The sequence below is a fragment of the Oncorhynchus mykiss genome, chromosome 18 (assembly GCF_057628025.1).
Source record: "Oncorhynchus mykiss isolate SJ-2025 chromosome 18, ASM5762802v1, whole genome shotgun sequence".
Classification (NCBI taxonomy): Eukaryota; Metazoa; Chordata; class Actinopteri; order Salmoniformes; family Salmonidae; genus Oncorhynchus; species Oncorhynchus mykiss.
In genome coordinates, this window is record NC_143039.1 from 1,137,501 (window position 1) to 1,150,000 (window position 12,500).

Below are 12,500 nucleotides of genomic sequence, written 5' to 3' on the forward strand. Positions count from 1 at the left end.
TCATGATGACAAACTAAACATGATGACACACTAACCAGGGAGAACACTAAACATGATGACAGACTGACCAGGGAGAACTCTAAACATGATGACAGACTAACCAGGGAGGACACTAAACATGATGACAGACTAACCAGGGAGAACACTAAACATGATGACAGACTAACCAGGGAGAACTCTAAACATGATGACAGACTAACCAGGGAGGACACTAAACATGATGACAGACTAACCAGGGAGAATACTAAACATGATGACAGACTAACCAGGCAGAACACTAAACATGATGACAGACTAACCAGGGAGAACATTAAACATGATGACAGACTAAACACGATGACAGACTAACCAGGGAGAACACTAAACATGATGACATACTCTCCAGGGAGGACACTAAACATGATGGCAGACTAACCAGGGAGAACACTAAACATGATGACATACTCTCCAGGGAGAACACTAAACATGATTATAGACTAAACATGATGACATACTCTCCAGGGAGAACACTAAACATGATGATATACTAACCAGGGAGAACACTAAACATGATGACAGACTAAACATGATGACAGACTAACCAGGGAGAACACTAAACATGATGACAGACTAACCAGGGAGAACACTAAACATGATGACAGACTAAACATGATGACATACTCTCCAGGGAGGACACTAAACATGATGACAGACTAAACAGGGACAACACTAAACATGATGACAGACTAACCAGGGAGAACACTAAACATGATGACAGACTAACCAGGGAGGACACTAAACATGATGACAGACTAACCAGGGAGAACACCAAACATGATGACAGACTGACCAGGGAGGACACTAAACATGATGACAGGCTAAACATGATGACAGACTGACCAGGGAGAACACCAAACATGATGACAGACTAAACATGATGACAGACTAAACAGGGAGAACACTAAACATGATGACAGGCTAAACATGATGACATACTCTCCAGGGAGGACACTAAACATGATGACAGACTAAACATGATGACAGACTAACCAGGGAGGACACTAAACATGATGACAGACTAACCAGGGATAACAGTAAACATGATGACAGACTAACCAGGGAGAACACTAATCATGATGACAGACTAAACATGATGACAGACTAACCAGGGAGAGCACTAAACATGATGACAGACTGACCAGGGAGAACTGTAAACATGATGACAGACTAACCAGGGAGAACACTAAACATGATGACAGACTAACCAGGGAGAACACTAAACATGATGACAGACTAAACATGATGACAGACTGACCAGGGAGAACACCAAACATGATGACAGACTAAACAAGATGACAGACTAAACAGGGAGAACACTAAACATGATGACAGTCTAAACATGATGACAGACTAACCAGGGAGAACACTAAACATGATGACAGACTAACCAGTTAGAACTCTAAACATGATGACAGACTAACCAGGGAGGACACTAAACATGATGCCAGACTAACCAGGGAGGACACTAAACATGATGACAGACTAACCAGGGAGAACACTCAACATGATGACAGACTAAACATGATGCCAGACTAAACAGGGAGAACACTAAACATGATGACAGACTAAACATGATGACATACTCTCCAGGGAGGACACTAAACATGATGACAGACTAACCAGGGAGAACACTCAACATGATGACAGACTAACCAGGGAGGACACTAAACATGATGACAGACTAACCAGGGAGAACACTCAACATGATGACAGACTAAACATGATGCCAGACTAAACAGGGAGGACACTAAACATGATGACAGACTAACCAGGGAGGACACTAAACATGATGACAGACTAACCAGGGAGGACACTAAACATGGTGACAGACTAACCAGGGAGACTGTTGTGGGACATGTTGTGGATACAGGGTCTGTGGTTGGTGAGGAAGGGGAGGTTTGAGGTTTTCCTGTAGTTGGTGAGGAAGGGGAGGTTTGAGGTTGTCCTGTAGTTGGTGAGGAAGGGGAGGTTTGATGTTTTCCTGTAGTTGGTGAGGAAGGGGAGGTTTGAGGTTGTCCTGTAGTTGGTGAGGAAGGGGAGGTTTGAGGTAGTCCTGTTGTTGGTGAGGAAGGGGAGGTTTGAGGTTGTCCTGTAGTTGGTCAGGAAGGGGAGGTTTGAGGTAGTCCCGTCGTTGGTGAGGAAGGGGAGGTTTGAGGTTGTCCTGTAGTTGGTGAGGAAGGGGAGGTTTGAGGTAGTCCTGTTGTTGGTGAGGAAGGGGAGGTTTGAGGTTGTCCTGTAGTTGGTCAGGAAGGGGAGGTTTGAGGTAGTCCCGTCGTTGGTGAGGAAGGGGAGGTTTGAGGTAGTCCTGTAGTTGGTGAGGAAGGCGAGGTTTGAGGTTGTCCTGTAGTTGGTGAGGAAGGGGAGGTTTGAGGTTGTCCTGTAGTTGGTGTGGAAGGCGAGGTTTGATGTTGTCCTGTAGTTGGTGAGGAAGAGGAGGTTTGAGGTTGTCCTGTAGTTGGGGAGGTTTGAGGTTGTCCTGTAGTTGGTGAGGACGGGGAGGTTTGAGGTAGTCCTGTTGTTGGTGATGAAGGGGAGGTTTGAGGTTGTCCTGTAGTTGGTGAGGAAGGGGAGGTTTGAGGTAGTCCGGTCGTTGGTGAGGAAGGGGAGGTTTGAGGTAGTCCTGTAGTTGGTGAGGAAGGGGAGGTTTGAGGTTGTCCTGTAGTTGGTGAGGAAGGGGAGGTTTGTGGTTGTCCTGTAGTTGGGAAGGTTTGAGGTTGTCCTGTTGTTGGTGAGGAAGGGGAGGTTTGAGGTTGTCCTGTTGTTGGTGAGGAAGGGTAGGTTTGAGGTTGTCCTGTTGTTGGGGAGGTTTGAGGTTGTCCTGTTGCTGGTCTCTCTCTCCCTCTCACTCCCGGCGCTCCATCGGCCCCCAGAAACCTGATCACTTTCATGAACGAGACGGCCCTGTTCCTCACCTGGTCTCTCTCTCCCTCTCTCTCCAGGTGCTCCATCGGCCCCCAGGAACCTGATCTCTCTCATTAACGAGACAGCTCTGTTCCTCACCTGGTCTCTCTCTCCCTCTCACTCCCGGCGCTCCATCGGCCCCCAGAAACCTGATCACTTTCATGAACGAGACGGCCCTGTTCCTCACCTGGTCTCTCTCTCCCTCTCTCTCCAGGTGCTCCATCGGCCCCCAGGAACCTGATCTCTCTCATTAACGAGACAGCTCTGTTCCTCACCTGGTCTCTCTCTCCCTCTCACTCCCGGCGCTCCATCGGCCCCCAGAAACCTGATCACTTTCATGAACGAGACGGCCCTGTTCCTCACCTGGTCTCTCTCTCCCTCTCTCTCCAGGTGCTCCATCGGCCCCCAGGAACCTGATCTCTCTCATTAACGAGACGGCTCTATTCCTCACCTGGTCTCCGCCTAGCGACAGCGGTGGCAGGAAGGACCTCACTTATAACATAATGTGCCAGCGCTGTGGCAGTGGCGCCTCCGGTGGCGAGGAGGACTGTGAGCCGTGTGAGACCGACCTGCGCTTCGTACCACGCCTACTGGGCCTCACCGGGACCTCGGTGGCTATTCTGGACTTTGCCACACACGCCAACTACACCTTCCACGTAGAGACGGTCAATGGAGTGTCTGGACTGGGAGGAAACACCAGACCCCTGGCTAACATCACTGTTACTACTGACCAGACTGGTGAGTACTGACCAGACCCCTGGCTAACATCACTGTTACTACTGACCAGACTGGTGAGTATTGACCAGACCCCTGGCTAACATCTCTGTTACTACTGACCAGACTGGTGAGTACTGACCAGACCCCTGGTTAACATCTCTGTTACTACTGACCAGACTGGTGAGTACTGACCAGACCCCTGGTTAACATCTCTGTTACTACTGACCAGACCCCTGGTTAAAATCACTGTTACTACTGACCAGACTGGTGAGTACTGACCAGACCCCTGGTTAACATCTCTGTTACTACTGGCCAGACCCCTGGTTAACATCATTGTTACCACTGACCAGACTGGTGAGTACTGACCAGACCCCTGGTTAACATCTCTGTTACTACTGACCAGACTGGTGAGTACTGACCAGACCCCTGGTTATCATCACTGTTACTACTGACCAGACCCCTGGTTAACATCACTGTTACTACTGACCAGACTGGTGAGTACTGACCAGACACCTGGTTAACATCTCTGTTACTACTGACCAGACCCCTGGTTAACATCACTGTTACTACTGACCAGACTGGTGAGTACTGACCAGACCCCTGGTTATCATCACTGTTACTACTGACCAGACCCCTGGTTAACATCACTGTTACTACTGACCAGACTGGTGAGTATTGACCAGACCCCTGGTTAGCATCTCTGTTACTACTGACCAGACTGGTGAGTACTGACCAGACCCCTGGTTAACATCTCTGTTACTACTGACCAGACTGGTGAGTACTGACCAGACCCCTGGTTAACATCTCTGTTACTACTGACCAGACCCCTGGTTAACGTCTCTGTTACTACTGACCAGACTGGTGAGTACTGACCAGACCCCTGGTTAACATCTTTGTTACTACTGACCAGACCCCTGGTTAACATCTCTGTTACTACTGACCAGACCCCTGGTTAACATCACTGTTACTACTGACCAGACTGGTGAGTACTGACCAGACCCCTGGTTAACATCTCTGTTACTACTGACCAGACTGGTGAGTACTGACCAGACCCCTGGTTAACATCTCTGTTACTACTGACCAGACCCCTGGCTAACATCACTGTTACTACTGACCAGACTGGTGAGTACTGACCAGACCCCTGGTTAACATCTCTGTTACTACTGACCAGACCCCTGGTTAACATCTCTGTTACTACTGACCAGACCCCTGGATAACATCACTGTTACTACTGACCAGACTGGTGAGTACTGACCAGACCCCTGGTTAACATCACTGTTACTACTGACCAGACTGGTGAGTACTGACCAGACCCCTGGTTAACATCACTGTTACTACTGACCAGACTGGTGAGTACTGACCAGACCCCTGATTAACATCACTGTTACTACTGACCAGACTGATGAGTACTGACCAGACCCCTGGTTAACATCACTGTTACTACTGACCAGACCCCTGGTTAACATCACTGTTACCACTGACCAGACTGGTGAGTACTGACCAGTCCCCTGGTTAACATCACTGTTACTACTGACCAGACTGGTGAGTACTGACCAGACCCCTGGTTATCATCACTGTTACTACTGACCAGACCCCTGGTTAAAATCACTGTTACTACTGACCAGACTGGTGAGTACTGACCAGACCCCTGGTTAACATCACTGTTACTACTGACCAGACCCCTGGTTAGCATCTCTGTTACTACTGACCAGACCCCTGGTTAACATCTCTGTTACTACTGACCAGACCCCTGGCTAACATCACTGTTACCACTGACCAGACTGGTGAGTACTGACCAGACCCCTGGTTAACATCACTGTTACTACTGACCAGACCCCTGGTTAACATCACTGTTACCACTGACCAGACTGGTGAGTACTGACCAGAACCCTGGTTAACATCACTGTTACTACTGACCAGACTGGTGAGTACTGACCAGACCCCTGGTTAACATCACTGTTACTACTGACCAGACCCCTGGTTAGCATCTCTGTTACTACTGACCAGACCCCTGGTTAACATCTCTGTTACTACTGACCAGACCCCTGGCTAACATCACTGTTACCACTGACCAGACTGGTGAGTACTGACCAGACCCCTGGTTAACATCACTGTTACTACTGACCAGACCCCTGGTTAACATCACTGTTACCACTGACCAGACTGGTGAGTACTGACCAGACCCCTGGTTAACATCACTGTTACTACTGACCAGACCCCTGGCTAACATCACTGTTACCACTGACCAGACTGGTGAGTACTGACCAGACCCCTGGTTAACATCACTGTTACTACTGACCAGACTGGTGAGTACTGACCAGACCCCTGGCTAACATCACTGTTACTACTGACCAGACTGGTGAGTATTGACCAGACCCCTGGCTAACATCTCTGTTACTACTGACCAGACTGGTGAGTACTGACCAGACCCCTGGTTAACATCTCTGTTACTACTGACCAGACTGGTGAGTACTGACCAGACCCCTGGTTAACATCTCTGTTACTACTGACCAGACCCCTGGTTAAAATCACTGTTACTACTGACCAGACTGGTGAGTACTGACCAGACCCCTGGTTAACATCTCTGTTACTACTGGCCAGACCCCTGGTTAACATCATTGTTACCACTGACCAGACTGGTGAGTACTGACCAGACCCCTGGTTAACATCTCTGTTACTACTGACCAGACTGGTGAGTACTGACCAGACCCCTGGTTATCATCACTGTTACTACTGACCAGACCCCTGGTTAATATCACTGTTACTACTGACCAGACTGGTGAGTACTGACCAGACACCTGGTTAACATCTCTGTTACTACTGACCAGACCCCTGGTTAACATCACTGTTACTACTGACCAGACTGGTGAGTACTGACCAGACCCCTGGTTATCATCACTGTTACTACTGACCAGACCCCTGGTTAACATCACTGTTACTACTGACCAGACTGGTGAGTATTGACCAGACCCCTGGTTAGCATCTCTGTTACTACTGACCAGACTGGTGAGTACTGACCAGACCCCTGGTTAACATCTCTGTTACTACTGACCAGACTGGTGAGTACTGACCAGACCCCTGGTTAACATCTCTGTTACTACTGACCAGACCCCTGGTTAACGTCTCTGTTACTACTGACCAGACTGGTGAGTACTGACCAGACCCCTGGTTAACATCTTTGTTACTACTGACCAGACCCCTGGTTAACATCTCTGTTACTACTGACCAGACCCCTGGTTAACATCACTGTTACTACTGACCAGACTGGTGAGTACTGACCAGACCCCTGGTTAACATCTCTGTTACTACTGACCAGACTGGTGAGTACTGACCAGACCCCTGGTTAACATCTCTGTTACTACTGACCAGACCCCTGGCTAACATCACTGTTACTACTGACCAGACTGGTGAGTACTGACCAGACCCCTGGTTAACATCTCTGTTACTACTGACCAGACCCCTGGTTAACATCTCTGTTACTACTGACCAGACCCCTGGATAACATCACTGTTACTACTGACCAGACTGGTGAGTACTGACCAGACCCCTGGTTAACATCACTGTTACTACTGACCAGACTGGTGAGTACTGACCAGACCCCTGGTTAACATCACTGTTACTACTGACCAGACTGGTGAGTACTGACCAGACCCCTGATTAACATCACTGTTACTACTGACCAGACTGATGAGTACTGACCAGACCCCTGGTTAACATCACTGTTACTACTGACCAGACCCCTGGTTAACATCACTGTTACCACTGACCAGACTGGTGAGTACTGACCAGTCCCCTGGTTAACATCACTGTTACTACTGACCAGACTGGTGAGTACTGACCAGACCCCTGGTTATCATCACTGTTACTACTGACCAGACCCCTGGTTAAAATCACTGTTACTACTGACCAGACTGGTGAGTACTGACCAGACCCCTGGTTAACATCACTGTTACTACTGACCAGACCCCTGGTTAGCATCTCTGTTACTACTGACCAGACCCCTGGTTAACATCTCCGTTACTACTGACCAGACCCCTGGCTAACATCACTGTTACCACTGACCAGACTGGTGAGTACTGACCAGACCCCTGGTTAACATCACTGTTACTACTGACCAGACCCCTGGTTAACATCACTGTTACCACTGACCAGACTGGTGAGTACTGACCAGAACCCTGGTTAACATCACTGTTACTACTGACCAGACTGGTGAGTACTGACCAGACCCCTGGTTAACATCACTGTTACTACTGACCAGACCCCTGGTTAGCATCTCTGTTACTACTGACCAGACCCCTGGTTAACATCTCTGTTACTACTGACCAGACCCCTGGCTAACATCACTGTTACCACTGACCAGACTGGTGAGTACTGACCAGACCCCTGGTTAACATCACTGTTACTACTGACCAGACCCCTGGTTAACATCACTGTTACCACTGACCAGACTGGTGAGTACTGACCAGACCCCTGGTTAACATCACTGTTACTACTGACCAGACCCCTGGCTAACATCACTGTTACCACTGACCAGACTGGTGAGTACTGACCAGACCCCTGGTTAACATCACTGTTACTACTGACCAGTCCCCTGGTTAACATCACTGTTACTACTGACCAGACTGGTGAGTACTGACCAGACCCCTGGTTAACATCACTGTTACTACTGACCAGACTGGTGAGTACTGACCAGACCCCTGGTTAACATCACTGTTACTACTGACAAGACTGATGAGTACTGACCAGACCCCTGGTTAACATCACTGTTACTACTGACCAGACCCCTGGTTAACATCACTGTTACCACTGACCAGACTGGTGAGTACTGACCAGTCCCCTGGTTAACATCACTGTTACTACTGACCAGACTGGTGAGTACTGACCAGACCCCTGGTTATCATCACTGTTACTACTGACCAGACCCCTGGTTAACATCACTGTTACTACTGACCAGACTGGTGAGTACTGACCAGACCCCTGGTTAACATCACTGTTACTACTGACCAGACCCCTGGTTAGCATCTCTGTTACTACTGACCAGACCCCTGGTTAACATCTCTGTTACTACTGACCAGACCCCTGGCTAACATCACTGTTACCACTGACCAGACTGGTGAGTACTGACCAGACCCCTGGTTAACATCACTGTTACTACTGACCAGACCCCTGGTTAACATCACTGTTACATCTGACCAGACTGGTGAGTACTGACCAGAACCCTGGTTAACATTACTGTTACTACTGACCAGACTGGTGAGTACTGACCAGACCCCTGGTTAACATCACTGTTACTACTGACCAGACTGGTGAGTACTGACCAGATCCCTGGCTAACATCACTGTTACTACTGACCAGACTGGTGAGTACTGACCAGACCCCTGGTTATCATCACTGTTACTACTGACCAGACCCCTGGTTAGCATCTCTGTTACTACTGACCAGACTGGTGAGTACTGACCAGACCCCTGGTTAACATCTCTGTTACTACTGACCAGACTGGTGAGTACTGACCAGACCCCTGGTTAACATCTCTGTTACTACTGACCAGACCCCTGGTTAACATCACTGTTACTACTGACCAGACTGGTGAGTACTGACCAGACCCCTGGTTAACATCACTGTTACTACTGACCAGACTGATGAGTACTGACCAGACCCCTGGTTAACATCACTGTTACTACTGACCAGACCCCTGGTTAACATCACTGTTACCACTGACCAGACTGGTGAGTACTGACCAGTCCCCTGGTTAACATCACTGTTACTACTGACCAGACTGGTGAGTACTGACCAGACCCCTGGTTATCATCACTGTTACTACTGACCAGACCCCTGGTTAACATCACTGTTACTACTGACCAGACTGGTGAGTACTGACCAGACCCCTGGTTAACATCACTGTTACTACTGACCAGACCCCTGGTTAGCATCTCTGTTACTACTGACCAGACCCCTGGTTAACATCTCTGTTACTACTGACCAGACCCCTGGCTAACATCACTGTTACCACTGACCAGACTGGTGAGTACTGACCAGACCCCTGGTTAACATCACTGTTACTACTGACCAGACCCCTGGTTAACATCACTGTTACCACTGACCAGACTGGTGAGTACTGACCAGAACCCTGGTTAACATCACTGTTACTACTGACCAGACTGGTGAGTACTGACCAGACCCCTGGTTAACATCACTGTTACTACTGACCAGACTGGTGAGTACTGACCAGATCCCTGGCTAACATCACTGTTACTACTGACCAGACTGGTGAGTACTGACCAGACCCCTGGTTATCATCACTGTTACTACTGACCAGACCCCTGGTTAGCATCTCTGTTACTACTGACCAGACTGGTGAGTACTGACCAGACCCCTGGTTAACATCTCTGTTACTACTGACCAGACTGGTGAGTACTGACCAGACCCCTGGTTAACATCTCTGTTACTACTGACCAGACCCCTGGTTAACATCACTGTTACTACTGACCAGACTGGTGAGTACTGACCAGACCCCTGGTTATCATCACTGTTACTACTGACCAGACCCCTGGTTAACATCACTGTTACTACTGACCAGACTGGTGAGTATTGACCAGACCCCTGGTTAGCATCTCTGTTACTACTGACCAGACTGGTGAGTACTGACCAGACCCCTGGTTAACATCTCTGTTACTACTGACCAGACCCCTGGTTAACGTCTCTGTTACTACTGACCAGACTGGTGAGTACTGACCAGACCCCTGGTTAACATCTCTGTTACTACTGACCAGACCCCTGGTTAACATCTCTGTTACTACTGACCAGACCCCTGGTTAACATCACTGTTACTACTGACCAGACTGGTGAGTACTGACCAGACCCCTGGTTAACATCTCTGTTACTACTGACCAGACCCCTGGTTAACATCACTGTTACTACTGACCAGACCCCTGGTTAACATCACTGTTACATCTGACCAGACTGGTGAGTACTGACCAGAACCCTGGTTAACATCACTGTTACTACTGACCAGACTGGTGAGTACTGACCAGACCCCTGGTTAACATCACTGTTACTACTGACCAGACTGGTGAGTACTGACCAGATCCCTGGCTAACATCACTGTTACTACTGACCAGACTGGTGAGTACTGACCAGACCCCTGGTTAACATCACTGTTACTACTGACCAGACCCCTGGTTAGCATCTCTGTTACTACTGACCAGACCCCTGGTTAACATCTCTGTTACTACTGACCAGACCCCTGGCTAACATCACTGTTACCACTGACCAGACTGGTGAGTACTGACCAGACCCCTGGTTAACATCACTGTTACTACTGACCAGACCCCTGGTTAACATCACTGTTACCACTGACCAGACTGGTGAGTACTGACCAGAACCCTGGTTAACATCACTGTTACTACTGACCAGACTGGTGAGTACTGACCAGACCCCTGGTTAACATCACTGTTACTACTGACCAGACTGGTGAGTACTGACCAGATCCCTGGCTAACATCACTGTTACTACTGACCAGACTGGTGAGTACTGACCAGACCCCTGGTTATCATCACTGTTACTACTGACCAGACCCCTGGTTAGCATCTCTGTTACTACTGACCAGACTGGTGAGTACTGACCAGACCCCTGGTTAACATCTCTGTTACTACTGACCAGACTGGTGAGTACTGACCAGACCCCTGGTTAACATCTCTGTTACTACTGACCAGACCCCTGGTTAACATCACTGTTACTACTGACCAGACTGGTGAGTACTGACCAGACCCCTGGTTATCATCACTGTTACTACTGACCAGACCCCTGGTTAACATCACTGTTACTACTGACCAGACTGGTGAGTATTGACCAGACCCCTGGTTAGCATCTCTGTTACTACTGACCAGACTGGTGAGTACTGACCAGACCCCTGGTTAACATCTCTGTTACTACTGACCAGACCCCTGGTTAACGTCTCTGTTACTACTGACCAGACTGGTGAGTACTGACCAGACCCCTGGTTAACATCTCTGTTACTACTGACCAGACCCCTGGTTAACATCTCTGTTACTACTGACCAGACCCCTGGTTAACATCACTGTTACTACTGACCAGACTGGTGAGTACTGACCAGACCCCTGGTTAACATCTCTGTTACTACTGACCAGACTGGTGAGTACTGACCAGACCCCTGGTTAACATCTCTGTTACTACTGACCAGACCCCTGGCTAACATCACTGTTACTACTGACCAGACTGGTGAGTACTGACCAGACCCCTGGTTAACATCTCTGTTACTACTGACCAGACCCCTGGTTAACATCTCTGTTACTACTGACCAGACCCCTGGTTAACATCACTGTTACTACTGACCAGACTGGTGAGTACTGACCAGACCCCTGGTTAACATCACTGTTACTACTGACCAGACTGGTGAGTACTGACCAGACCCCTGGTTAACATCACTGTTACTACTGACCAACAAGTTCTCATTTGCAACTGCGACCTGGCCAAGATAAAGCATAGCAGTATGAGCAGACAACACAGAGTTACACATGGAGTAAACAATTAACAAGTCAATAACACAGTAGAAAACAAAGGGGGAGTCTATATACAATGTGTGCAAAAGGCATGTGGAGGTAGGCGAATAATTACAATTTTGCAGATTAACACTGGAGTGATAAATGATCAGATGGTTATGTACAGGTAGAGATATTGGTGTGCAAAAGAGCAGAAAAATAAATAAATAAAAAACAGTATGGGGATGAGGTAGGTGAAAATGGGTGGGCTATTTACCAATAGACTATGTACAGCTGCAGCGATCGGTTAGCTGCTCAGATAGCTGATGTTTGAAGTTGGTGAGG

General features: G+C 48.5%; 1 protein-coding gene across 1 annotated transcript in view; it reads left to right on the top strand.

Annotated features, from left to right (window-relative positions):
• Positions 1-12,500, top strand: part of LOC118941052 (ephrin type-A receptor 6-like) — a 154,506-nt gene that overhangs the window by 94,352 nt on the left and 47,654 nt on the right. The window contains exon 9 of the mRNA XM_090206892.1: positions 3,331-3,678. Within this exon, the coding sequence (XP_090063018.1) occupies positions 3,331-3,678 (348 nt within the window). The remainder of the gene's footprint in view (positions 1-3,330; positions 3,679-12,500) is intronic.